The sequence below is a fragment of the Triticum aestivum genome, chromosome 5B, assembly GCF_018294505.1.
Source record: "Triticum aestivum cultivar Chinese Spring chromosome 5B, IWGSC CS RefSeq v2.1, whole genome shotgun sequence".
Lineage (NCBI taxonomy): Eukaryota > Viridiplantae > Streptophyta > Magnoliopsida > Poales > Poaceae > Triticum > Triticum aestivum.
In genome coordinates this window covers 51,699,007-51,725,546 of record NC_057807.1, presented here as the reverse complement: position 1 = coordinate 51,725,546, position 26,540 = coordinate 51,699,007, and the positions used below count along the sequence as shown (strand labels likewise).

The 26,540-nt window shown below is 44.6% G+C and overlaps 1 protein-coding gene across 1 annotated transcript; it reads right to left on the bottom strand.

Annotated features, from left to right (window-relative positions):
• Positions 1–17,192: 17,192 nt before the first annotated feature.
• LOC123115634 (60S ribosomal protein L35-3) lies at positions 17,193–20,750 on the bottom strand. The gene is made up of 4 exons (XM_044536749.1): positions 20,663–20,750; positions 20,493–20,595; positions 20,259–20,380; positions 17,193–17,459 (listed from the first exon to the last, which is right to left on the bottom strand). Exons 1-4 carry the CDS (start codon positions 20,664–20,666, stop codon positions 17,425–17,427), a joined length of 264 nt encoding a protein of 87 aa, XP_044392684.1. The 5' UTR covers positions 20,667–20,750; the 3' UTR covers positions 17,193–17,424.
• Positions 20,751–26,540: the final 5,790 nt, after the last annotated feature.

Here is a 26,540-nt window from a genome sequence, read left to right as displayed (position 1 = left end):
CTTATCATGTTGTGCCAATATTTATTATTTGAATGTGCATTGCTATTTGCCCATGACGCATTCATGCATGCATTTGTTATATCTTATGTCCGAACTGTCTTGCGAGTACTTTCAAAGTACTCACCTGGCTTATTGATTTGGCCAGATGTTGACGAAGGCGATCTCATGGATGAAGAGTTCGATAGCGAGTCCGACGCCTAGAGGAGTCCCAGTCAGTCTCGTGCGATCCTGGATTTGGTCACTGTATTATATCCGCTTCCGCTACCTAAATAAATTCATCGGGCCTCACCTCGACGCTCGATGAGCTGCCAGTTTAGGAGTCATGTTATCCACTCCACTGTGATATTTCCACCACCACTTTTATCTCGAGTCAGTAGTATGCCACCCCACCCATGTATCATAACCGCCCTTATGTACAATATTGGCGTGTTTGTAATAAATTTTTGAGCGGCCTCAGCTCGACCCTGTAATATATTTAATGCTACTGGCCTACTGTATCAAGTATTTGTCTACCAGTAAGGAGGATTTTCCTATACTGGTCTGCATAAAGGTCGGTTGCTCAATAAGCTTTTAATTGAAAAACCGGTCGTGACATTAATCGCATACGCAAAAAGATGGGTCTAATCATTTCAGCAAAGCGCTCAAAATCCTCATCATCCTTTTTCTTGGATGGTTTAGGAGGAAATGGCATGGGTTTCTGAACCCATGGTTCCCTTTCTTTACCATGTTTCCTAGCAACAAAGTCTCTTTTATCATAATGTTGATCCTTTGATTGTGGGTTATCAAGATCAATAGCAGGTTCAACTTCTACATCATTATCATTACTAGGTTGAGCATCAACATGAACATTATCATTAACATTATCACTAGGTTCATGTTCATCACCTGATTGTGTTTTAGCATCAGACATAGAGATATCATTTGGATTATCAGGTGGTTCAGCAATAGGTTCACTAGAAGTTTGCACAGTCCTATCATTTTTCTTTTTCTTCCCCTTAGAAGAACTAGGCATATCAATATTATTTCTCTGAGAATCTTGCTCGATTCTCTTAGGGTGGCCTTCAGGATACAAAGGTTGCTGAGTCATTCTACCAGTTCTAATAGCCACTCTAACAGCATAATCATTTTTCTTACTATTCATTTCATCAAGCACTTCTTTCTGAGCATTAAGTACTTGTTCTACTTGAGTGGTAACCATAGAAGCATGTTTGCTAACAAGTTTAAGTTCACCTCTAATATCAGCCATATAATCACTCAAGCGTTTAATCATAAAGGTATTCTGTTTTAATTGTCTACCAAAATAAGCATTAAAGTCATCTTGCTTAAACATAAAGTCATCAAACTCATCCAAGCACTGACTAGCAATTTTAGTAGGAGGAACTTCAGCTTTATCATATCTATAGAGAGAATTTACCTTTACTACCTGTGTCGGGATATCGGGAGGTTCTTCAGTAAATAAGAAATTGAGATCATACACTTCTTCAACAGGCGATAAATTAAGACCATGTATTTCTTCAATAGGAGGTAAATTCTTAACATCTTCAGCTTTAATACCTTTTTCTTTCATAGATTTCTTTGCCTCTTGCATATCTTCGGGACTGAGAAATAGAACACCTCTCTTCCTCGGAGTTGGTTTAGGAATAGGCTCAGTAATTGGCTCAGGAGCTGGCTCAGGAGGTGCCCAATTATTTTCATTTGCCAACATATTATTCAATAAAATTTCAGCGTCATCTGGTGTTCTTTCCCTGAAAAGAGAACCAGCACAACTATCCCGGTAATCTCTGGAAGCATCAGTTAGTCCATTATAAAAGATATCAAATATTTCAGGTTTCTTAAGAGGATGATCAGGCAAAGCATTAAGTAACTTGAGAAGCCTCCCCCAATCTTGTGGGAGACTCTCTTCTTCAATTTGCACAAAATTGTATATTCCCCTCAAAGCAGCTTGTTTCTTATGAGCAGGGAAATATTTAGCAGAGAAGTGATAAATCATATCATGGGGACTTTGCACACAACCAGGATCAAGAGAATTAAACCATTTCTTAGTAAACCTTTAATGAGAACGGAAATATTTTGAGTAAATAAAGGTGGCGCGATCTCTGATTATTAGTAAACAAGCCAGCTATATCATCTAACTTACAAAGATGTGCCACAACAGTTTCAGATTCATAGCCATAAAAAGGATCAGATTCAACCAAAGTAATTATATCTGGATCGACAAAAAAATCATAATAATCCTGATCAGGAACACAGATAGGTGAAGTAGCAAAAGCAGGGTCGGGTCTCATCCTACCTCTAAAAGATTCTTCACTCCACTTAATTAGCAACCTCTTACGTTCAAGACTATCCTAGCAAGCAAGAACAGCTTCAATAGATTCAACATTAAAAAGATAACCCTCAGGAATAGCAGGCATAGGTTCATCATCACTCACATCATCGTGTTCAGGTTCAATAATTTCTCTTTCTCTAGACCTAGCTATTTGCTCATCAAGATATTCACCAAGTGGCACAGTAGTATCAAGCATAGAAGTATTTTATCATAAGTATCATGCATTGTAGAAGTGGCATCATCAATAACATGCGACATATCAGAATCAATAGCAGTAGTAGGTTTAGCTGTCGCAAACTTACTCATAACAGAAGGAGAATCTAGTGCAAGGCTAGATGGCAGTCCCTTACCTCCCCTCGTAGTTGAGGGCAAAATAGTAGTTCGATCATCTTTCAAGTTCTTCATAGTGTCCAGCAGATATAAATCCCAAGTGACTCAAAGAATAGAGCTATGCTCCCTGGCAACGGCGCCAGAAAAAGGTCTTGATAACCCACACAAGTATAGGGGATCACAACAGTTTTCGAGGGTAGAGTATTCAACCCAAATTTATTGATTCGACACAAGGGGAGCCAAAGAATATTCTCAAGTATTAGCAGCTGAGTTGTCAATTCAACCACACCTGGAAACTTAGTATCTGCAGCAAAGTGTTTAGTAGCAAAGTAATATGATAGTGGTGGTAACGGTAACAAAGTAAAGACAGCAAAAGTAATGATTTTGGTATTTTTGTAGTGATTGTAACAATAGCAATGGAAAAGTAAATAAGCGTAAACCATTATATGGAAAACTCGTAGGCACCGGATCAGTGATGGATAATTATGCCGGATGTGGTTCATCATGTAGCAGTCATAACATAGGGTGACACAGAACTAGCTCCAGTTCATCAATGTAATGTAGGCATGTATTCCGTATATAGTCATACGTGCTTATGGAAAAGAACTTGCATGACATCTTTTGTCCTACCCTCCCGTGGCAGCGGGGTCCTATTGGAAACTAAGGGATATTAAGGCCTCCTTTTAATAGAGAACCGGAACAAAGCATTAGCACATAGTGAATACATGAACTCCTCAAACTATGGTCATCACCGGGAGTGGTCCCGATTATTGTCACTTCGGGGTTGCCGGATCATAACACATAGTAGGTGACTATAGACTTGCAAGATAGGATCTAGAACACACATATATTCATGAAAACATAATAGGTTCAGATCTGAAATCATGGCACTCGGGTCCTAGTGACAAGCATTAAGCATAGCAAAGTCATAGCAACATCAATCTCAGAACATAATGGATACTAGGGATCAAACCCTAACAAAACTAACTCGATTACATGATAAATCTCATCCAACCCATCACCGTCCAGCAAGCCTACGATGCAATTACTCACGCATGGCGGTGAGCATCATGAAATTGGTGATGGAGGATGGTTGATGATGACGACGGCGATGAATCCCCCTCTCCGGAGCCCCGAACGGACTCCAGATCAGCCCTCCCAAGAGAGATTAGGGCTTGGCGGTGGTTCCGTATCGTAAAACGCAATGAAACTTTCTCTCTGATTTTTTTCTCCACGAAAGCCAATATATGGAGTTGGAGTTGGCGTCGGAGGGCCACCATGGGGGCCACGAGGTAGGGGGCGCGCCCAGGGTGGAGGGGCGCGCCCCCCACCCTCGTGGACAAGGTGTGGGCCCCCTGGTCTTTATCTTTGGCGAGGATTTTTTTAATATTTATTCTAAGATATTCCGTGGAGTTTCAGGTCATTCCAAGAAATTTTGTCTTCTGCACATAAAACAACACCATGGCAATTCTGCTGAAAACAGCGTCAGTCCGGGTTAGTTCTATTCAAATCATACAAGTTAGAGTCCAAAACAAGGGCAAAAGTGTTTGGAAAAGTAGATACGATGGAGACGTATCAGTAGGCAGCCCCTCGCTAGGGAAGGCGAGTCGGCCGTGCCGATGACCTCCGTTGCACCAGAGGCGTCGGATGGTCTGCTGGAAGTGCTTCGCGGCGCTTCCGTGGATGAAGAGCACCGTGCTCTTATGAGTACGGTGATTCAGAGGGTTCGATCCGCCAAAAGTGGATTGACTGAAACCTGCACCAGCCTCCTGACAGGCTTTGAGGTAAGTAAAAAGTGTGAGAAATTATCACCCAATAGACAGTAGCCCCTGATACTCTGTTTGGTGTTTGGTAAGAAAAGCCAAATGGAGGGTCAACTTTAAACCGCAGGGATCCAACAGTATGTGCCTATGTGAATAAGCAGGCGGTGCTGCATGCCACTGCTGCCCGCATAGCAGAGGTCACCGGACTCGAACGGGACCTGAAGCAGGCCGAAGAGGAGCTCAGCCTCACGAAGAGGCAGCTCGAAGAGAACAAAGGTGAGTGATGACCCGCTCATGTGTCGTATAGAGGAGAAAAATTGGTGACGCTAACAAATAGCGTCATGATTTTTTAATAGGGGCCACGACCGAAGTGGCGGCCCTGAGGACATTTTTATATATTAACTGGGTTTTCTAGGCATTTTATGTGCATAATTCAAATTTGAACTACATGCACAAGCTCCAGTGCATATAAATTGGTTGAAAAATAAAATTTGTGTCCTTGGGTGCATGCTTAGGTCCCATGCAAGAAATGGGAATGAATTTCAAACACCAACACTATTGACTGCCGGCAAAACATTGAGATACTTTGTTTTTAAATTCTAGTAAATCCAAAACTCGTCTGAAATTCATGAAACTTGGCATGCTATCATGGAATGGCACCCGACATGTTGTGGTAATTTTCGTGACCATTTTGAGAGAAGGCGCACTCGAATAACAGTCAACAAAGGCATTTTGAAACAACTAGCTGCCACTCTAACATCACAAACGTTTTAGATAGAACACCCGTATGTACACTAACAGCTTCCCCAGTAAGCCAAGGGAAAATGTGCCGAGCAGGATTTGTTCAGCTCTTCATCGCAAACGTTTTAGAGGGAACACCTGTATGCAAAGTGAGACCTATATATGGTCTTCCGCAGTAAGCCAAGGGAAAATTCGCTGCACAGGATTTGTTCATCTCTTCAACGCAAACGGTTCAGATTGAATAAGATATGCAAAGCGAGACTTTGGCGCTAAGCCAAGAGAAAATTTGGCAAGCAGGATTTCTACCTCCCTTCAACGCAAACGGTGTTTTCGAATGACCCGTGTGCAACCACGTACAGACAATTTGGTAAGATTTCCATCTGTCATATTGGGGATATTGCCATTTGTCAAACTGGAAAGATTGACATTTGTTGATCTAGTAACATTGCCATTTGTCAATCCTTGTAACACTGCGATTTGTCAAAATATGCAGCTAAAAATCACTAGCACTATCTAACTTTTGCAACTAAAATTCAGTAATTAAGCATAGATTTCATTCATAGATTAAGCAGTCGTGCTTAATTTATACAAACAGTTCAACTTTACAGCTGAACCGACCAAACTTTTCCCCAATTGTTGCCAACCACGTACTGAAATAGCTAGTTCAACTATATATACTAGCTAATTTTAAGTACGTTGTACAGTTTCACCACATCTATAGTCAGATGAACTGAACAAAATATCCCCTAAATACTACTACGAAGGGGCTTTGTACTACTTCCGACAGCCTCTCCTCTGCCGAGGGCGCTCAATAAGAGGAAGAGGAGGAGGAGGCTACCGACAAACTGGACAACTGCAATACGGTGCCTACCGGTGATACACCTTCAGCGATGCTCACCTCAAATGCCCTCTGCCTCTCTAGACGACCCCTCTCGAAGCGGTGGTTCTCCTCGTAGATCTCCTGATTCCTCGCCTCTCTGTTGGCGTGTGTCATGGCCACGGCGGCAGTAAGGCTCTTTGCGTGCTCGATGAGGCGCTCCTCCTCCTCCCGCGAGAACTTGATGTAGCGCGCAAGGTCGCTGCCGCATGTGCGGGCCTCCACCTCCACCTCCCTCCTGCGGGCAGTGATGGCGGAGCGGGTGATGATCCCGGCGGCCGACGGTGGGCTAGCAGCCACGTGGACGACGATGGGGTGTCGTCCACGACCACCACCTACTGCCTTCGTGCCACGGTGGCGTAGTGGGTGATGGCCATGGTGGCCGGCAGTGGGGTGATGGCCACGGCGGCAGAGTGGGTGATGACCACGGCGACAGAGCGGGTGATGGCCCTGACTTTCTACGGAGGTGTGGCGGCAACGGCGGCCAGCAACAGCTGTCGACGGGCACCGGTGGCCGAGGGTGTGGTGCGTGTTCCGTGCACACCCAACTGGGACACCGCGCGCACTATACTACGTTGGGGACTGCGCCGGCACCACGGCGTAGCCTCCCAACTAGAGTTGTGCTCTGATGACGGCGAAGTGGCTGAGCGGCGACGACGGTCCGGTGCCATTGCCGATTTTGGGAGAAGCAGACGTGATAAGCTACAAGGAGGGAGGGGAAAATGCGACGCGGGACTCGCCGGCCGTGAGGGCTTATATAATAGGCTGATAAGCATTGGGATTTTGGGGGATTTCACCGAGTCGGGCGGGAAGCTTGCGCGGTTGCGCGGGAACGGGCTCAGCACCGTTTGGCCAAAAGAACGCCCCCGCGCACTGCTCAAGCTTGCGCTTGAACGTCTGCGGCAGCGGGGTGACAAGACGTGCGAGAGAAGGACGAAAGGACACGTACACATGATGAGATGAACATGGACCACACTAGGGAACCCGTCGGTGATGAATTCATCAATCGCAAATGGTTGTACAATAGCAAGTGTTTTCCCACAACACAATGACTTATTCCATCACAAACAAATCGGGTGGATCAACTATATGCCACATATACACATTGTCAAAAATTAATGCGGTAGACCTTCTTTAACATATGTTAAAAAATAAAATAAAAATAAAAAACAAGGACCTCGAGGTTAAATTAGCTGAGGGAATGGGGCATTTCGGTCATTTTGATGACCGAAATGACCCATCCTATCAGCTAATTTAACATCAACACAACTTCCTATCCAGTCACCCATCACATGCCTGCTCCAGCCTGAGCACACTTAACTTGATAGTTCTCTTAGATGATTTACTGGTGGAACAGCTAGTCCTTGCTGATGTAGGATCCCTCTTTGCATCCTTATGGCGTATCCAGATGACCGCCCATCCCCCAATGGCCAATACATGTCGTGTAGACAGAGCATATCACATACATCTTATTAGAAGCAATTGTCTGTGTTATTATCCTTCTTCGCACACATTTCCGATTACAGACCTGTTTGTCGCGTATCACACACATCTTGTTATATTGAACCGTTTACGTTTGCTTGTCTCAACACAAACAGTTCATCCGAGTGAACCGCATGTTGTATATCGCACACACCTGGTTCTGGCTGACCGTTTCTTTTGTGTTGCCTAATCATAAACAGTTCATCCTAGTGAACCGTATGCTGTGTATCGCACACGCCTTCATCTGGCTGCCTGTTTCGTTTGTTACTCCTCATCGCAGACAGTTAATTGAACTGAACCGTATGCCCTGCATCTCACACGCAACTAAAATCTGAACCGTGTTTGATGCATCCATCATCGCAGAAGTTTTGGACATTTTTTACGGTTCTATGACACCACCGTTTGCGATTATTGCATCGCACACGGTTTCTCGAAGGGTCTCTGGTCGTAGTGTCGCGTTAGCCGCATCATGCACTAGTGCAAGAACATTAGAGAGAGAGAGAGAGAGAGAGAGAGAGAGCAATGGTGATTTTTTCTGGAGGTAGGTGGTGATGTGGGATGAAAACATAAGTGAGGGGGCCCACGTGGGGACCACAACCCACCAGGGTGCGCCTGGGGGTCCTGGCGCTCCCAGGTGGGTTGTGCCCACCTGGTGCACCTCCCTCTGGTATTATTTGCACCAAAAATTCTTAAAGATTCAGAAAAAAATCGTATTAAAATTTCAGAGCATTTTGAGAACTTTTATTTTTGAGTCATTTTTTATTGTTCGAAAGACTTAGAAAACAGGCAAAACATGGCATTTTATTTTGTTTAACTAATAAAAACATAAAACAAAAGGTAGAGACAAAAGGTAGTGCTCACTAAATTCATCAACTTCATACCTCTCAAAAATGATTCATTAATAAGGTTGATCAAGTCTTATTAACAACCACTTTCGATTAGCATGAAACTGAAGAACTTTCATAAATCACTAAGTTACCTCAATAGGGATATGAATGTCCCCAACAATAAGCATTTCATATTTCTTTTTAACAGTAGGTAGAGGTAGTTGAAAACTTCCAATAGTGATTGTCGGAGATTTTTCAATAACACTGATATCATTCACTTGGAATTGTTTCTTTGGAAAGTGCACCGTATGCTCATTACCATTGATAAGAAAAGTGGACTTGCTTTTAATGCAATCAATAATAGCCCCTGCAGTATTTAAGAAGCGTCTACCAAGGATGATCGACATATTGTCGTCCTCGGGCATCTCGAGTATAACAACATCAATCAAAATAGTAACATTAGCAACAACAACGGGCACATCCTCACAAATACCAATAGGTATGGTAGTTGATTTGTCAGCCATTTGCAAAGAGATTTCAATCGGTGTGAGTTTATTGAAATCAAGTCTTTTGCAAAGATATTTCAGTAGGTGTGAGTTTATTCAAATCAAGTCTTTTATATAAAGAGAAAGGCATAACACTAACATCGACTCCCAAATCACATAAAGTAGTTTTCACATAATTTCTTCTGATGGAGCAATGTATAGTTGGTATTCTCGGATCTCCAAGTTTTTTAGGTACTCCATCTTTATAAGTATAATTAGCAAGCATGGTGGATATTTCAGCTTCCGGTATTTTTCTCTTATTGGTGATGATGTCTTTCATGTACTTTGCATAAGGAGGCATTTTTAAGATATCAATCAAGCGAGTACACAAAAAGACTGGCCTAAGCATTTTAACAAAGCGTTCAAATTCTTCATCATCTTTCTTTTTAATTGACTTAGGTGGAATGGGCATAGGTTTTTGAACCCATGGTTCTCTTTCCTTACCGTGTTTTCTAGCAACAAAGTCTCTTTTATAATATATTTTATTCTTTGGTTTAGGGTTATCAAGATCTACAGTTGGTTCTATCTCAACATCATTGTCTAGTTCTTTATTATTTGTTTGTGTATCTTCACAAACCTCATCATTACCTTTTTCATTATCAAAAGGTGAGTGTTCACTACCAAATTGAGTTTCAGCATAAGAGATAGAAACTTCATTATCATTATCAGGAGGTTTTTCTACTTTAGGTTCACTAGAAGCATTCCAAGTCGTATCATTTTTCTTCTTCCTTTTCTTTTTATAAGGACTAGGTGCATCAGTGTTAATTCTTTGAGAATCTTGTTCAATTCTCTTTGGGTGTCCCTTAGGATAAGATGGTTCCTGAGTCATTTTACCTCCTCTAGTTGCTACTCTAGCAGCAAGGCCACTTATATTATTGTTCATTTCATTAAGCAACTCTCTTTGAGATTTAGCAACTTGTTCTAATTGAGTTTGAACCATAGAGGCATGCTTTCCTACACCTCTAACATCATTTGAGATTCTAAATAACAAGTCACTTAAGCAAGCAATCATATCAGAGTTGTATTTCAATTGTTTCATAACATTTGCATTGAAGTGATCTTGCTTTCTAATGTGATTATCGAACTCATAAAGGCATTGACTAGGATGTTTGTCATGAGGATTATCACTATCATTTAATTTCATTAAAGAATTTACCTCTTCCACCTTGGGTGGTGGTGGTGCATCAAGCCCATGTATTTCTTCAATAGGTGGTAAATTTTTGACATCCTCCGCTTTAATACCTTTTTCTCTCATAGATTACTTTGCCTCTTGCATATCTTCAGGACTGAGATGTAAGATACCCCTCTTCTTTGGAGCGGGTTTAGGCAGTGGTTCAGGATGAGTCCAATCATCATAATTTTTCAATATGTTATTCAATAATTCTTCGGCTTGCCCAATAGTTCATTCCCTGAAAACACAACCAGCACAACTATTTAGGAAATCCCTAGAAGCATCAGTTAGTCCATTATAGAAGATATCAAGTATTTCATTTTTCTTAAGAGCATGATCAGGTAAAGCATTAAGCAATTGGAGAAGCCTCCCCCAAGCTTGTGGGAGACTCTCTTCTTCAATTTGCACAAAGTTAAATATTTCCTACAAGACAGCTTGTTTCTTATGAGCAGGAAAATATTTTTCAGAGAAGTAATAAACCATGTCATGGGGACTACGCACACAACCAGGAGCAAGAGTATTGTACCAAGCTTTAGCATCACCCTTTAATGAGAATGAAAATAGTTTGAGAATATAATAATAGTGAATTTTCTCATCATGAGCAAAAAGGGTGGCTGTGTCATTCAACTTAGTAAGATGTGCCACAACAGTTTTAGTTTCATAACCATGAAAAGGATCAGATTCCACCAAAGCAATCAACTCTGGGTCGACAGAGAATTCATAATCTTTATGGTCAACAAAGATAGGTGAAGTAGCAAACTGAGAATCACATTTCATTTTAGCATTCAAAGTTTTTTCTTTATACTTGCATAATAATTTTTCTAGATCATCTCTATCCTTACAAGCAAGAATATCCCTAGTTGCCTCCTCATTCATAACATAACCTTCTGGTACCTTTGGCAATTCATATCTAGGAGGGCTAGTTCTAATAGGTGTTTCAAGATTTTCAGTTCCAAGCTTTTCATCAGTTTCAACAATCTCATGTTGTCTTACTCTAGCAATTTGTTCATCAAGAAATTCACCTAGTGGCACATTATCATCAAGCAAGGTACTAGCTTCATCAAGAGTAGCATTCATAGCAGAAGTAGCATCATCAATAACTTGCGACATATCAGAATTAATAGGATGTGGTGGTGTTGCAAGTTTACTTATAACAGAAGGTGAATCTAAAGCGGAGCTGGATGGCAGTTCCTTAATTACCTCCCCTCGTCTTAGAGGGAAAAATCTTAGTCTTAGCGTCCTTTAGATTCTTCATAGTGATAATTTGGTAATAATCCCAAGTGACTCAACAAATGTAGCTATGCTCCCCGGCAACGGAGCCAGAAAAAGGTCTTGATAACCCAGAAGTATAGGGGGTCGCAACAGTTCTCGAGGGTAGAGTATTCAACCCAAATTTATAGATTCGACACAAGGGGAGCCAAAGAATATTTGCAAGTATTAGCATCTAAGTTGTCAATTCAACCACACTTGGAGATTAATTATCTGCAGAAAAGTGATCAGTAGCAAAGTAGTATGATAGTTTTGATAGTAGTGGTAGCAGCAACAGTAACGGTAACGGTGATAGCAATAGTTTTGTAGCAGTAATGATAGTAACAACAGCAGTAGTAACTTAGCAAGATCAATATGTAGGAAAATTGTAGGCATTGGATCGGCGATTTGTTGGATGATATTCATCATGTAACAGTCGTAACCTATAGCGATGTGGTACTAGCTCCAGTTCATAAATATAATGTAGGCATGTATTCTGTAAATAGTCATACGTGCTTATAGAAAGAACTTGCATGACATCTTTTGTCCTACCCTCCCGTGGCAGCGGGGTCCTATTGGAAACTAAGGGATATTAAGGTCTCCTTTTAATAAAGAACCAGAACAAAGCATTAACACATGATGAATACATGAACTCCTCAAACTACGGTCATCACCGGGAACTGTCTCGACTATTGTCACTCGGGGTTTGTCGGATCATAACACGTGGTAGGTGACTATAACTTGTAAGACCGGATCTAGAACATAGATATAAGATGATAACATAAATGGTACAGATCTGAAATCATGGCAGTCGTCGGGCCCAATGTGACAAGCATTAAGCATGGCAAAGTCATAGCAACATCAATCCCAGAACATAATGGATACTAGGGATCAAGCCCTAACAAAACTAACTCGATTACATGATGAATCTCATCCAACTCCTCACCGACCAGTGAGCCTACGAATGAATTACTCACTCCCGTTGGGGAGCATCATGGAATTAGCGATGGAGAAGGGTTGGTGATGACGAAGATCGAAGATCCCCCTCTCCGGAGCCCCAAACGGACTCCGGATCTGGCCTCCCGATGAAGAACGGGAGGTGGTGGCGGCTCCGTCTCGTGAAACGCGATAATTCCTTCTCCCTGGTTTTTCTGAAAAAATGTGATTTTATAGCATCGGTTTCACGGTCTATGGGGCCACCAGGTAGGGACTACCCACCTGGGCGCGCCTGGAGGGGGTGCACCTTGGTGGGTTGTGCCCACCCAGGTGCCCCCTTCCGGTGGTTCTTGGCTCCAGAAATTATCTTTATTCATATATAAATTCCTCGCAAAGTTTCGTTCCAATCCGAGAACTTTTATTTCTGCACAAAAACAACACCATGGTAGTTCTGTTGAAAACAGCGTCAGTCCGGGTTATTTTCATTCAAATCATGCAAATTAGAGTCCAAAACAAGAGGAAAAGCGTTAGGAAAAGTAGATATGATGGATACGTATCAGAGTTCCGTGTCACCATGCAGTTGCATGCTGCAGACATGAAAGAATTGACCCTGAGACTTTGGTGCACTCCTGCTACAGTATTGAAGCATTCAAGCTAGCATACAAACCCATTATCAAGCCTTCCAGAGATAGGAGAGAGTGGGAGAAGATGAATGGGTGTGAAATCAAGCCACCTGTCTATGAAAAAAAAGTAGGGAGGCTTTCAAACAAGAGTAGGAGAAAGCAGCCTTATGAGATTGAAAATAAAGATGGAACCAAGGTAATGACCAGACATGGAGGCACAATAACATGCTCCTACTGCCATGAACAGGGCCATAATATCAAAGGATGCAATCAGAGAAAGGCGGGAATTTTGCCAAAGAAACAAGTGAGAAGGGGGCCAAGGGCTATACCTTATGATGTGTCAGATGATGACCAAGTTATGGCACAACAAGCTGTTGGCCAAGTACCACATGCTGCTCAAGAAGAAGGCCAACTCCCACAACAGGAAGTCAATCTAACACAAGATGATGGCCAACTCACACAGGATGAGGTTAATCTAGCAAAAGTTGATGCCCAAGTACCACAGCGGGAGGTCAATCTAACACCAGATGATGGACAACTCACACAGGAGGAGGTCCATGCTGCTCCAGATGCTGCTCAAGAAGATGGTGAATATGATACACCAGTTGTATTTCAGGCAAATGCTAATCTTTTGTTCACTTCTTATCAGTTGTGTCTAATCAGTTAAAATGTAGAATGCTTCACAGGATGTACAATGCTTATCAGTTGTGTCCACTTCTTATCTTTGAACAGGTGCAGGACTTTGGACGTACAATGCTCCACGAGATGCAGCAAGCTAGACCAGTGCCTAGAGAATACATTGAAACTATCGTGCCAGATTCAACATTTATCTCATTGGCAACTAGTTCTCAAGTTACAGCATATACAACAACAACTACAATGATGGGAGCCTGACCATGAAGCTGCAGAAGATGAAGAAGGGCAAAGAAAGGCAGATGGCAGCCAGAAGTGATGCAGCACTAGAGGCCATGAATGAGTTGGCAGAGAGGAGAGCAGAGGAGGCAGAAGCAAAAAGGCAAGAAATTGCTCTCAGGAAAGAAGAGTGGGCAGCAAGAAGAAGAGCCACGGCAGCAAGAAAAGCTACATTGCAACAAGAGAAGGAAGCAAAAGCAATTGAAGCAATTGCAGCTAAAGCAGAGGCGGCACTAAAGAGAAAGAAGAACATGAAGCAAAGAGAGCAGAGGCGGCACTGAAGAGGAAGGAAGATCAAGAAGCAAAGAGAGCAGAGGCAGCACTGAAGAGGAAGGAAGATCAAGAAGCAAAGAGAGCAGAGGCGGCACTGAAGAGGAAGGAAGATCAAGAAGCAAAGAGAGCAGAGGCAGCACTGAAGAGGAAGGAAGGTCAAGAAGCAAAGAGGAAATAGCAATAAGAGGACAAGAGAAGAAGAGCTGAGCAGAAGAAGCAAGAAGGGCCAAGTGGACATGTGCCCAAGAAGCAGAAAAGAGTCAATATGTTTGATGAGTTTAGATGAATCAGTGTTGTTGCGCTTGCAGTCATCAGATTTTTTGTCAAAAACTTCAAACTAGGTGTTTGAAACTATTCAAATGTACCAGCCATTCAGTGTTTGAAACTATTCAAATGTACCAGCCATTCTGTGTTTGAAACTATTCAATGTAGTTCAATCATTGGCTCATTCAGTTAACTGCATTTTTGAACTGAGTGCTTCAGTGTTTAGTAGCTGAATTTTTTGAAGTTAGAGCTCAGCTGAATGTTTTGACTAAAATTTATGCAATTTGATTGTTTGAGTTCATACCTTGATTGAAAACTAGGTTTAGTGCATTGTAACTAGGTGTAGTGCAAATGAATTGTAACTAGGTGTTTTGACTGACCTGAATGTAACTAGGTGTAGTGCATTGTAACTAGCTGTGGTACTAACCTGGATGTTTTGACTGAATTGTAACTAGGTGTAGTACTAACCTGTAGTGAAAATGAATTTTTGATTGAAAAAAAAAACAAAAAAAGGTTGGCCTGGGTCTCGAACCCAGGCCTGTGGTATTAAGTGATGCGTGCAATGCCAGTGGGATAGTACTAGTGGTCTAACCAAATGCTACTTAACAGTCATCTTATTATTTCGTTGTGGCCCCCAGGTCCAGCTTTCGTTGCACATGATGTACGATGAGCGTGCGCTGCGTTGTCTGCATGCCGTTTTAGTTTCTCCTCCTCTGTCTTTAAGCCCACCCACCCGCCGCTCTCCCCTCTCCACTCTCCACTCGCCAAAGTCCACCCGTGTCGCCTCGGTTTCTGTTCGTTCCACAGTCAAGAAAACCGTCGCAGCCGACCACCACACAGTCGCCGACGACATGGACAACAGCCCCGCCTGGCAGAGGGTCATCAATGACCTCGCCGGCGACGACAAGGCCATGCACGCGGACCTGAAGGAGATCGGGCAGTGGTTCCCTAGCATTGGGATGCTGCATCACCACGCGCGTGGCCTCCTCAAGGTCTTGACCGTCGATAAGAAGCAGCGTGCCATCACCGACCCCAAAGGTATCCCTCCTGCGCTCATCCTCCGCTTTGGGATGCAGGAGACGCGCTCCGACGACCCGAGGCAGCGTGCCCGGTGGTGGATGTACCGGTCCGCCACCGCGCCGCAGCAGCCGGATCCGCTCCGCGTTGGCTCACGAATGGAGCGTGTCGACAACGTCGTCTTGGCCGTCCCCGCACCTATCAACACGGCCTACTGGGACCGCTTCCAGCCCGATCAGTTGACGCGCACTCTTTCCCGGAGCTAAAATGGATAGATCGGGCAGAGAAGGTGGTGGCGACGGCGACGTACCATGCAACGGCGGCGAGGCATGCTCCTCACGCCGGGAGGAAGAGAGAGGGATGTCACGCAGGCCCCTACCAAATGGAGCAGACGGCGGCGGCTCAACGTCCAACGACGAGCTCATGGCCGCCGTCGCCACACTCGGCCACGCCGGTGAGCTTGAGGTCACACCTCGGCAGCGACGACGAACAGGGAGCGCAGCAGAGCAGGGGAGAGGAGAGCGACTTGGTCTGGTCCGACCAGGTGGATGGAACGGTCCGACCAGGTGGGCTGCTGTTTTATTCCCTGGCGATTTTGCAAAAAAAAATCCCCGCATTCCCCCGAATCGACCGGCCAGACCAGGTGCTGATGAGTTGCCGATCAACGCCCGCTGGACATGCGAGTCAACAGCCAAATCAGCGCGTACGTACAAGAAACCGTATATTGGACCATAGATGGCCACCAGAGACAAATTCAGTTACTGTATTTAGGAAATTTGTAAGTACGAGGACTAAATTGGCCAACTCGACGAGTATGAATACCTCTAGTGAATTTTTCTCTAGTTCTTTTGTTAGGTACGTTTTCTGCATGGTTCTAGTATCGTTTGCGCGAGGACGCCTACTGCGCGAACTGACTGCGTGGTTCTAGAATTGTTCGCGCCAGGACGCCCACTGCGCGAACTGACTGCATGGTTCTAGTATCGTTCGCGCCAGGACGCCTACTGCATGAACTGAGTCATCTATGACATGGCGCAGGTGCACATTGAACGGCTGGATGGGAGTTCGCGCCAGGTGACAAACCACCTGACGTTCACTCCCTATGCTTTAGGTAGTTTATTTACTTACGGGTGAAGGCAATTTTTTTTCCATAAGATTACTTTACCTCCTCACTTATTTGAGGTTGGTTTACCTTAACCCACTCACCCATAAAACCAGTTATTCTACTTCTGAACTATCTAAAACCATATAAATAAGCCGCTAAGATGTTATTGAAGGTGGTTTTTCCTACGTGTCATTATATGTGGTCTGTCACATGGCAATAATATTTTAAATATATTTCTAATCTCATAACCGAACAACATTTTAAAAAATATTTTTTGTTTAATAGTGAGAAGGACTCGTGATTTCTAGAGAAGATTGATATTTTTCTTTTGATGAGAATAAATGTTTAATCATGTTGTATATTACTACATCTGTTAGGTGAAATCTTGTCCCCTTCCTGAACTAGGTTGTAAGAGCAATTCAACAGTTCTCAGAGAAAAAAAAACTGTCATTTGATGCATGAGAGGGCGAAAAGCTTGCTCCAGCTCTTACTCCATCCTCTCTTTTACATGCATCAAATCCTCCTCTCCATCTACTAACATCAAATCCTCCTGTCCATCTACTAACATATTATAACCCACCAACTTAGTTTTTATCGACCAACCGGGTTACCAGGAACATATTGGATGCATGAACAGATAAACGTTAGAACAGTAAGTTAAAACTGTCCAGAAAACTCTTTCAGAACAATTGAGCAGAATCTTGACGTATGGGCTTAAAAGTGTTATTATGAGTAGCCGTCTAGCATGGAAGATGGGAATAGAAACATTTGGACCAAAAGCAGGACAACCTCATTCTCTCATGCAAAGCTCCACAAAACAAGTAAGATTTCACAAAGACAAAGCAAAGCTCCCACGAAACATGTAAGATTTCAGTGTCAATACAATATGCCACTTACACCAATCTAGGCATTTCAGGTAACAGAGCAAACATAAAATACTTCCACACTATGCTAGGCATTGCATCGCAGTCCTGACCTAGGCCTTTATTATGCTTCTTTTCCCTCTCCATCTTCAGAGAAAGCTGTGGAACAAATCAGTAAAATGTTGGGTCAGTGTGGTTAAACCAACAAAAAAAAGGCTCGTCCATCCCATTTGTATGATGCAAAACCAGTGGTATCTCCAAAAATGGAAAAATAAAATGTCAGAACATAAGAAAAACAATGATCTAAAAAACAGTGGATTGAATGTGGCATACCAACATGAAAATATTATCCCACTATTTCAACCTATGTTAAGGGTACTATAGTTGTCTAGAAACAGTCCATTTACTTGCAGAGTGCTAGAAATGCACAAACAATTTCATAACATTGCATAAGGTGTCAACTTTGAAATACCAGTTACACCGGCAAGCTGACTTGCTACCACATTTAAAATGTTTAAGCAAAAAAACACAAATGTTTTAAAAAGTGGTAGAGAAAGCGCTCCAGCTCCACCTAGCAACTAGACCACTGCCTAGCATTTCTAGGCATTTCGCAAAAAAAAAAAAAGAGAGAGAGCCACGTGTATATATACTTTCATTATACACTGTAAAATTTTAAATTTGACAAGGATGAGTACTTCAATGAGTCAGATATTTACTAGACACAGTTTCCATAAATCTCCCACTTATCCTCTTCACTACCCACTGTTCCTGTCCTCCAAAGTACTCCCTCCGTTCCAAAATAGATGACCCAACTTTGTCCTAACTTTAGTACAAAGTTGGGTCATCTGTTTTGAAACGGAGGGGAAGCACTGAATAAGAGCATCTCCAGCCGTCGTTGGCCTCTCCACCCCCAAGCATCTCTGCACCTCGACGAGGAGGACGCGTGGCGCATAGCGAGGAAGCGGGCGGGCCGGTGACGATGTCGAGGAGGCCCCGGGGCAGAGGAGGAGGTCCAGGCCGCCGTCATTGTGCCGGAGCGACGCCAGGAAGAAGAAGAGGAGCAAGAGGTCCAGGCTCTCCGCCGCGCTGCGGGACCTCAAGCTGGCGGCCAAGGCGAGGGACAAGGAGGGGCAGCAGTCTTGTTGGCCGGCTGGCTGTAGAGCCCGCCGCCGCCGTCCTCCATGATCTGGAAAGCGAGCGTGACGACGAGCTCCCCACCCTTGGCCTTGCCGGCGAGCAGGAACGCCATCTGCCACTGCCGGGCGCACTCCCCTTGCTGGCTCTTCTCCGTGGACTCCTTCACGAGGGCGCTCAAGTCCACCGTGCTCTGGCCAAGGTCCAGCTCCGACGTGTCCACGGCGACCACGGACAGCAGGAACGGGCGGGGCTCGAACTTCGCCGGCGGCTTGCCGGCGCCCCCGCCGCTGCAGTAGGCGTAGCCCATCCATGGACGACGGGAGGCCCTGCGCCGCCGCCACCTCGACGGAGAAGAGGCAGCCGAGGCGAGTCATGCCGATGTGCGACAGCGCGCGCATGGTAGCACTCGGGACGGCGTGAGCTATGCACCTGCGCGGCCTGGTTGTGCGGCCGACTGCGACGGGAGACCGGGGCAGAGGAGGAGGTCCAGGCTGCAGCGGCGCCCCGGGCCTCGCCCTTCTCGGCTGCAGCGGCGCCCGCCGCCACCGCCGGCTGATCCGCGGGGGAGGCGGAGCTAGAGAACGCGGGGCGGAGGCTTGGAGATGCAGGGGGCTTGGAGAGGCGGGAGAGAGCGGGGCCGGACGCGGAGGCGAGGCGGGGCCGCCATGGCGTGCGGGGGAGGCCGGGGCAGAGGAGGAGTAGGAGGCAGCGGTGGAAGGTGGGCGACGGGGTGGGGTAGGTGGAAAGAGAGGAGAGAGAGGGGTTTGCACGTGAAAAGGTAGCGTTGGCGCCCCCAGCTCGCCCCCAGCGCGTTGGGTTTCTCATGGGAGCACCGGCCGAAACTTTCCTCAAATCCGGCGAAAATGGTGGTGTTGGGTGCATGGCTGGGGCGAGATTTTACCACCGGCGCAAAAAAAGTGGTCCTGGGGGGCTTTTGGGGGGCCTAGTGGAGATGCTCTAAGTATTGGGAACACGGACCGGTGATGTGCAAATGACACACTAAAGCAGCAAAAAGCATGAAAAAAACACCTTTTCAAGTGCTTAAGCATCCAGGCACTTAAACGCAATCGCTTAGATGAAAGACCTTAGGCGCAGCTTTTTAAACACTAAACTACTAAGGTAACTTTGACATAACATCTGCTATCAAGAAACTAATAAGACTAGTGCAGTCACTAGTATCATCTGGAACAACAGTCTTCAAAAGATCCCACTATTTCAACCTATGTTTATGTTAGGGGTAATAGCAGTCCGTTTACATGAAAAGTGCTAGAAACGCACAATTTCATAAAAGCGCATAAGGAGTGAACTTTGAATTAACAATTACACCAGCAAGCAGAATTGCTACCACATCCAAAATGTTTAAGCAGAAACCACCAATACTTAACAAGCCGTAGAGAGAAGCAAGCGCTCCAGCTCCACCTAACACCCACGCGCTGCCTTTTCTAGGCGTTTTGCAGAGAAGAGAGCAAAGTGTAAATGTTTTAATTTGACAAGGATGAATGTTTTGATCAACGATATATTTACTAAATAGAGTTTCCATACATGTCACTTTAATTTTCCTCCTCTATCACTACCAACTGTTCCTGTTGTCATGCAGGAGACAGTAGCATGCAAGAATCACTAATCCGCTAAGGTAACAGTCAGTCCTATCGTCAGAAACAAGACCCTTCAAAAGAAGAGCTACCCCTCCAGTCACAGATAATCAAGAATATCTATCTTATGATGGGTTCCCAAATAAAACAGTCACCAGATACTGACATAGACCGCAGTGAGTAGCATTGGTGATGGTATATCAACATGGGGCTGGGAGCATGACAACACCTGGTGGTGATGCGCACGGGTCTTGCCGGGAGTTGAGACGGAGGATGAGTGGTTCGCGGTTGCTGTACGCCTCCCGCAGCGCCGCCCTTTTCTTCTTCGCCACCTCCGCGACAAAAGCGCGGCTGAACAACCCAGATAGATTCAATTTCGCTCGGTTAGTTAGAATCAATTCAATTCAATTCCCCAAGATAGACATACGGGCAAGCGAACGAACAAGAGAGAGGGCGCGCTCACATCTCGGAGGGGACACCGTTGGTGACCTTGGCTGCCCTAAGTTCCTTCAGCTCCGCCTTCAATTCCTTAAGCTGCGCCCTAAGTTCCGCCGACCTGACCGGGTCTGCCGCACAACAACGGAGGCGTCAGATCCACAAGAAACTAGTAAGGACGGACGCAATGATGCTTACCCATGGCGACGGTAGCGGTTGCAGCGTCAGGGGCAAAGCGGAGGTGGAGGCTGTGCGCCAAGGCAACTTTTTTTTTTAGACAACGTGCGCGAGGGCAACTTTTTTACTGACTGCCGGCGGCGGGGAGGCTTATATGAGGCGCAGTGTGGGCTAAATGGGCCAGCTGGGCTGAAAGTGAAATCCTACCGTGTGGAGCTGCTGGAGACCAGCCTAGGACAAAGTCCAAGTTCTCAAAAAAAAAAGGGACAAAGTCCATATTACCACCCTCAACTTCTGTGAGAGTCAGTATTTCCTTCCTAAACTAGAGAACCGGATGCTTATGCCCCTCAAACTATTGAAACCGGTCGATTCACCTCCCTATGAGGTTTTCAAAGCGGTTTTGCTGACGTGGCGTCACGTCAACTGGCTTATATGACGGGGTGGGCATATAAACCGAGAACCGATCAACCGAACCGTATTAACCTGCACCGAAGCCGAACTGACCGACACCGAAATTCTCGGTACCATGCTCGGTTAGCGTTGGTGGAAAACCGAACTTTGTTCGGTGATTTCGGTAGTGGCCCTCTGTCCACCGAACTAACCGAGCACCCGAAGCCCCTCAACGCGATGAAACTGGTCACCGCCCCCCGCCTATGCCTCCTCCAAAATCAACGAAGCGCGGAAGGGATGCGTCCTTGCCGCCTCCCAAATCCCGTCTCCAAAAGTCGCGGCGTGGATGATACCTTCCTCTCCGAAGACCGCAAGTCCCGCTCGATCTGTTCCCTGCCGAAATCCCTATATATAATAGAGATTGCATCAGAGCTCTGAATCCTAGCCATAGGTGACGGCGCCGTCCGACGGAAATTGGTAGTGGAACTGCGGAAGAACAACGGCGGCTGGCTGCTGCAAGCACGGCAACCCAACTGCAGAATTCCTCACCCAACATGTGTACAGGGTACATGTTCAGTTCAATGGTGATTTGATTAGCATACTGTTCAGTTCAATGGTTACATGTGCTTTGATTAGTTTTCCTCTCTGAATCGTTGGTAATTGACATTTGCCTTGTATTCTAGATGTCTTCAACGACAGAGGAGACCATGGGGTCAAACGATGCAGCAGCAGGGTCCAATGCACGGAAAACTACTCTGAAGAAACACGCTGTTGGTTGCTTGTTCTTTCCAAGCCTGAACCTGTCTCTATCGCTCAAGTGCTGTTTGCCAGGCCTGCAAAAGAACCTTTTCCCGCCGACCAGCCCATTGGGCAGCGCTGCAGCGCCCCAGCCCATGGGCTTTCTTGGGTGTGTTCGGTCCCAACCGACACCGAACCGATTCTAACGGTGGACCGAAGACTCGGTTAGCCTAATTACCATTGACCGATCGGTGCTTGATTTCCTAGAACCGAAGATTCCCAGCGACCGAAGCACCGAACCGAACGGTTCGGTGTAACCGAACGCCCACCCCTGTCTTGACGCGACGTCAGCCATGTGCGAGGTAAATTGAACTTTCATAATAGTTCAAGGAGGTCCGCTGGACATTATAAAAAATATAGAAATATTTTCTTCAAAAAATCCAAATATTTTTTCTGAAATAAATGTACATTTTAAAATAGCAAATGATATTTAATGTTATAAAAATCATAGAAAGTTTCTTTTAAGTAAAAAATATCATAGTTATTCCTTTCTTCCTTTCGTGTTTTTTAGATAATGGAAAAATATTCTAGCTTCACACCTCTTAAAAGAGAGGCATCGGACTATTTTCCATGTCCAATCGCGGACAATTCGTCCAGTTGCTTCTCATGGGTTTTCATAATCGATACGGAAATTGATCAAATCGTTTGTTCCTTTAACCAAGAAAAAGTATTTCTATTTTCCATGTCCAATAGCAGATCCTGGAATTTCTACAATAGATTAAATAGGTAGCTAAGGTAATCTAGTTCCCTATACACGAGTCTATTATCATTCTACTGGAATGATGAATACCTTGAGCAGGCAGAACTAGAAAGAATAACACGTGTTTAGAATAACAGGAAAACTACAAACAAAAATATTGAAAATTAGCTCGTTGGAGCCTTTCCAAAATTATTGTAGACCCAACGAATTAGTAGTTCCCAACTGCGGGTGGAGTGAAATCCAACAAAAATCAGTAACTAAAAGAATAAAAAAAATCAGTAACTAAATAAAATACAAAGTCAAAAGAATTACCAAGTGACCTTAAATACAAATCTAGTAGTATTAGTCTTATGTCACCTAGCTACCATATTGTTGGACTAATCTAACAATTGATCCAAGCATGAGCTTGAACGTTTGAAATTTAGGACAGTATAACCGGACCTAAAGCAAGCCCTCTCAATGATTTGCATTTCTGATCGTCCGTTTTCACGATCCAGGTGTTTTTGCTCTGGAGGCCAAAACGCATGCCTGTGGTAAACTGGGTCGTCGGCCAGCCCATTATAGTTCGAGTCCATCATGATGGTAGGCCCACAGACGAGGAGCGGACTGTTGGATCCAGTCCGTGATGGATCTTGAGGCGCCGGACGACTGCACAGCAGCTTGGCGTCTTCTTCAGGAACCCAACTCTCTCAGTGCCAGAATACTGAAGGCGGTCTACTACCCCACGTCCTCGATTCTTGAAGCTGAGGCGGGAAAGAATCCGTCACAGGTTTGGCGTTCAATAGTTGAAGGGAGGGACACGCTTAAATTGGGGCTAGTAAAGCGGATTGGTTCTGGCGAGGACACAAACATCTTGTTTGACAATTGGATTCCACGAGACTTCAAGCTTCGACCAGTGTGCCCGAAATCTTCAAATCCTCCGCAAAAGGTTTCAGAGATCATCAATCGGATTACCTTGACATGGGACGGGGCTACTCTCGAGGAGCACTTCTATTCGATGGACAAGGAAGCAATTTTAAAAATTCCTCTAAGCTCTAGGGTCCAAGAGGATTTTTGGTCATGGCATTATGAACGGAAGGGCATTTTTACAGTGCAATCTGCGTACAAGCCGTTGTCCTCTACCAAGCAGCAACGAACAGATTGGCTGGAACATAACGAAGGTCACTCCAATGGAGAGACAGATCGCAGGTCACGGGCTAGGCTACGGGGAGCTATGGTCCCTTCAAAAGTCATAGTCTTCGCCTGGAGATTATCCAAGACTTCGATCACGACAGGTGATGTGCGCCATCATCGAAGCATGATCGATCTCGAGCTGATTCCCGAGAAGCAGACACAACCAAAGGACCTGCATGCAAAATCCAGGGACTTGCATGTCAACTCCAAGGACCTGCATATCAATACAGGGGGTACAAATGAGCAGGCTCAGCCAAGATTGTGGCTTCCGCCCGTAGCCATGATGTCAAGATGAATGTTGATGGTGGTTTCTCAAAGATCGGTGACGGTGCAGCTTCAGCGGTGATTTGTAGAGATAAAAGGGGACTTTTCTCGGTGCATTCGCCATTATATATGAGGGCCTCCTGGATCCTAAAGTTCTTGAAGCACAAGCATGTGGTGAGGCCCTTTCGCTCGCTATGGATCTACAAGTTCAGTCTGTATGTGTTGCTTCAGACTGCTTGGAAGTGGTGACCAATATAGAAGCTGAAGTTCCATGCCGGTATTTTGCTATCTTGCAAGATATAAAGTACCAAAGGAGTTTTTTTCAGGATGTAAAGTTTATTCATGAAACTAGAAAACATAATGGGGAGGCCCTTGCCTTAGCAAAGGTAGATGCTTACCTTAGCCCTGGGCGCCAGCCACGTGTGGCTTACTTGCTTGCCCGATATCATCTGTATCCCTATGTGTTTGAACGTTTAATAAAAGATGCAGTTGGCTAAAAAAAAGCAGATTCCGAGAAGTAGCAGGGCAGTGCGCTGTAACTTCCTAGTAGAAGCAGCAGCAGTGCACAGCGAGGTGCCGCCCTCGCCCCTGGCTTCAGGTGCCAGCGCAGGGGGTGCCGCCCCTGCCCGTGGCCGCCAGGGGCTGTGCAATGATTTTCAGAGGTGGTCTCTTTTGACAATGAATTCGCTAAGGTGGTCTCTTTTGACAAAAACTCCCACAGACCTTCACGATCAACATTAGAGAAAAAGAATATTTTGTGCGTATATATACTTTTCTGATCCGGGTTAAATTGTGCAGAAAAGCTACTCCAGAACATCATTTAACCAGAGAGCCACTTAATGGATACCTCTCCTTCAGAGATAGTATAAGCTATCTGGTAAATCCTTCATCACTGTTTTTGTGCCTAGCAACCAACGGAAACCAACTTAGCCCAGCAACCAACTCTCCGAAAACCGTTTGATGAGACACAATTCAAGGTAACTTTAGTCAGGTTCTGTAGTTTTGCCATCTTGATTTGTTACTTGGCTGAATTCGGGAACTGGGATAGCAGGATTAGTATTGCAGTCTGAAATTCAGAGCTGCTCAACTAAACATCTTGGAGCTGCTCAACATGTTTGTGTGCTCTGTTGCCTGAAATTCAGAGCTTGGATACAGCACTACTTATGTTTGGAACATAGATATATAGTGGCCCCGGCAGTATATAGCAGAATTAGCAGTTTATAGATATAGAAGAAAAATGCAAAGCAGAGCTGGTGTAACATGCATGTAGTCCAAACATTTTCCTCTGCTCTTTATTTCCCTAATCTCAGAAAACACATTCATGTAAGTGAGCGAGATAACACGCTAAAGACCATGCATCATGACAAGTTCATCAGTGCAGAATGTTGCAGAACTGTAAAAGAAATGCGGGTTGACTAACTGTATATATTGCATTTGCTCAACTCTAGAAAACTGCTTGATCAGCAAGTAAGTTGGAACCGGGAACCTAGAAAATTGCTGCATTTGCATTTTTCTACTAGGAAACTACCTAGCATGCTGATACCTCTTAGCCCAACAACCAATAGAAACTAACTTAGCCAAGCAACCAACACCGGAAAACTGCTTAATCAGACACAACTCTGGGATGCAAACTACTCCCTCCATATCAAAATATAAGACGTTTTTGTAGGGTAGTTTAGCAACTTGACAGAAACTAGACGAACCACTGCTGAAACACAGAAACTTATATTTTGGTATAGATGTACTCCCTCCGTCTCAAAATAAGTGTCTCAAACTTAGTAGTACAACTTTGTACCAAATTTGGTAAAAGTTAAGACACTTATTTTGGGACGGAGGTAGTAGCACCTACTAACTTGACAGAAACTAGACGAACCACTGCTGAAACACTGAAGCATCGATGAACAACTGACATTTCTGGCATACAACGGAATCAAATTAGTGAGGTAATCTCACAAGTCCACCAAAACCGAAAAGAAGGGCACAAACACAACAAGAAGTTGATCGATCGCGTACACAAAATGATGACCGGTACACAAAGAATCCATGACTGTTGTCTGAAAAATTCAGAAACTTGAATACAACACCACTCATATTTGGCGTAAGATATGTCTGTGATTCAGAAGTTAATAACCCCGGGAAGGGTATATACAGCAGAATTAGCGGTTGTAAACAAAATATGTACTATGTGATACAGAAGTTAATGTGCAACATGCATGTAAAACAGGTATATCCGTGATTCAGAAATTAATGGCGCAGGAACAGGCATATACAGCAGAATTTGCAGTTGAAAACATGTTTCTAACCAAAATGCAAAGCAGGGTTTGTGTACTTAACATGCATGTAATCTGAAACATGTTTCTCTGCACCTCCTTTCACTGCCTTGTCTCCAAAAACAAATGCATTTAAGGGAGCGAGGTAACAGGATAAATAAAGACCATGCAGGATGACAAATTTATCAGTGCATAATTCTACACAACCCGCAACATTAAGTTGCCTTTGCACAACTCTAAAAACTGCTTGATCAGACACAACTAGGAAATTGCCTAGCAACCAACAGAAACTAACTTAGCCCAG

Coding starts and splice junctions, on each gene's coding strand:
- LOC123115634 (XM_044536749.1), bottom strand. Junction 20,381..20,492: donor AACGGTGTCCCCTCCGAGAT/GTGAGCGCGCCC, acceptor TGGGTTGTTCAG/CCGCGCTTTTGTCGCGGAGG. Junction 17,460..20,258: donor CCCGTGCGCATCACCACCAG/GTGTTGTCATGC, acceptor TTTGTTCCACAG/CTTTCTCTGAAGATGGAGAG.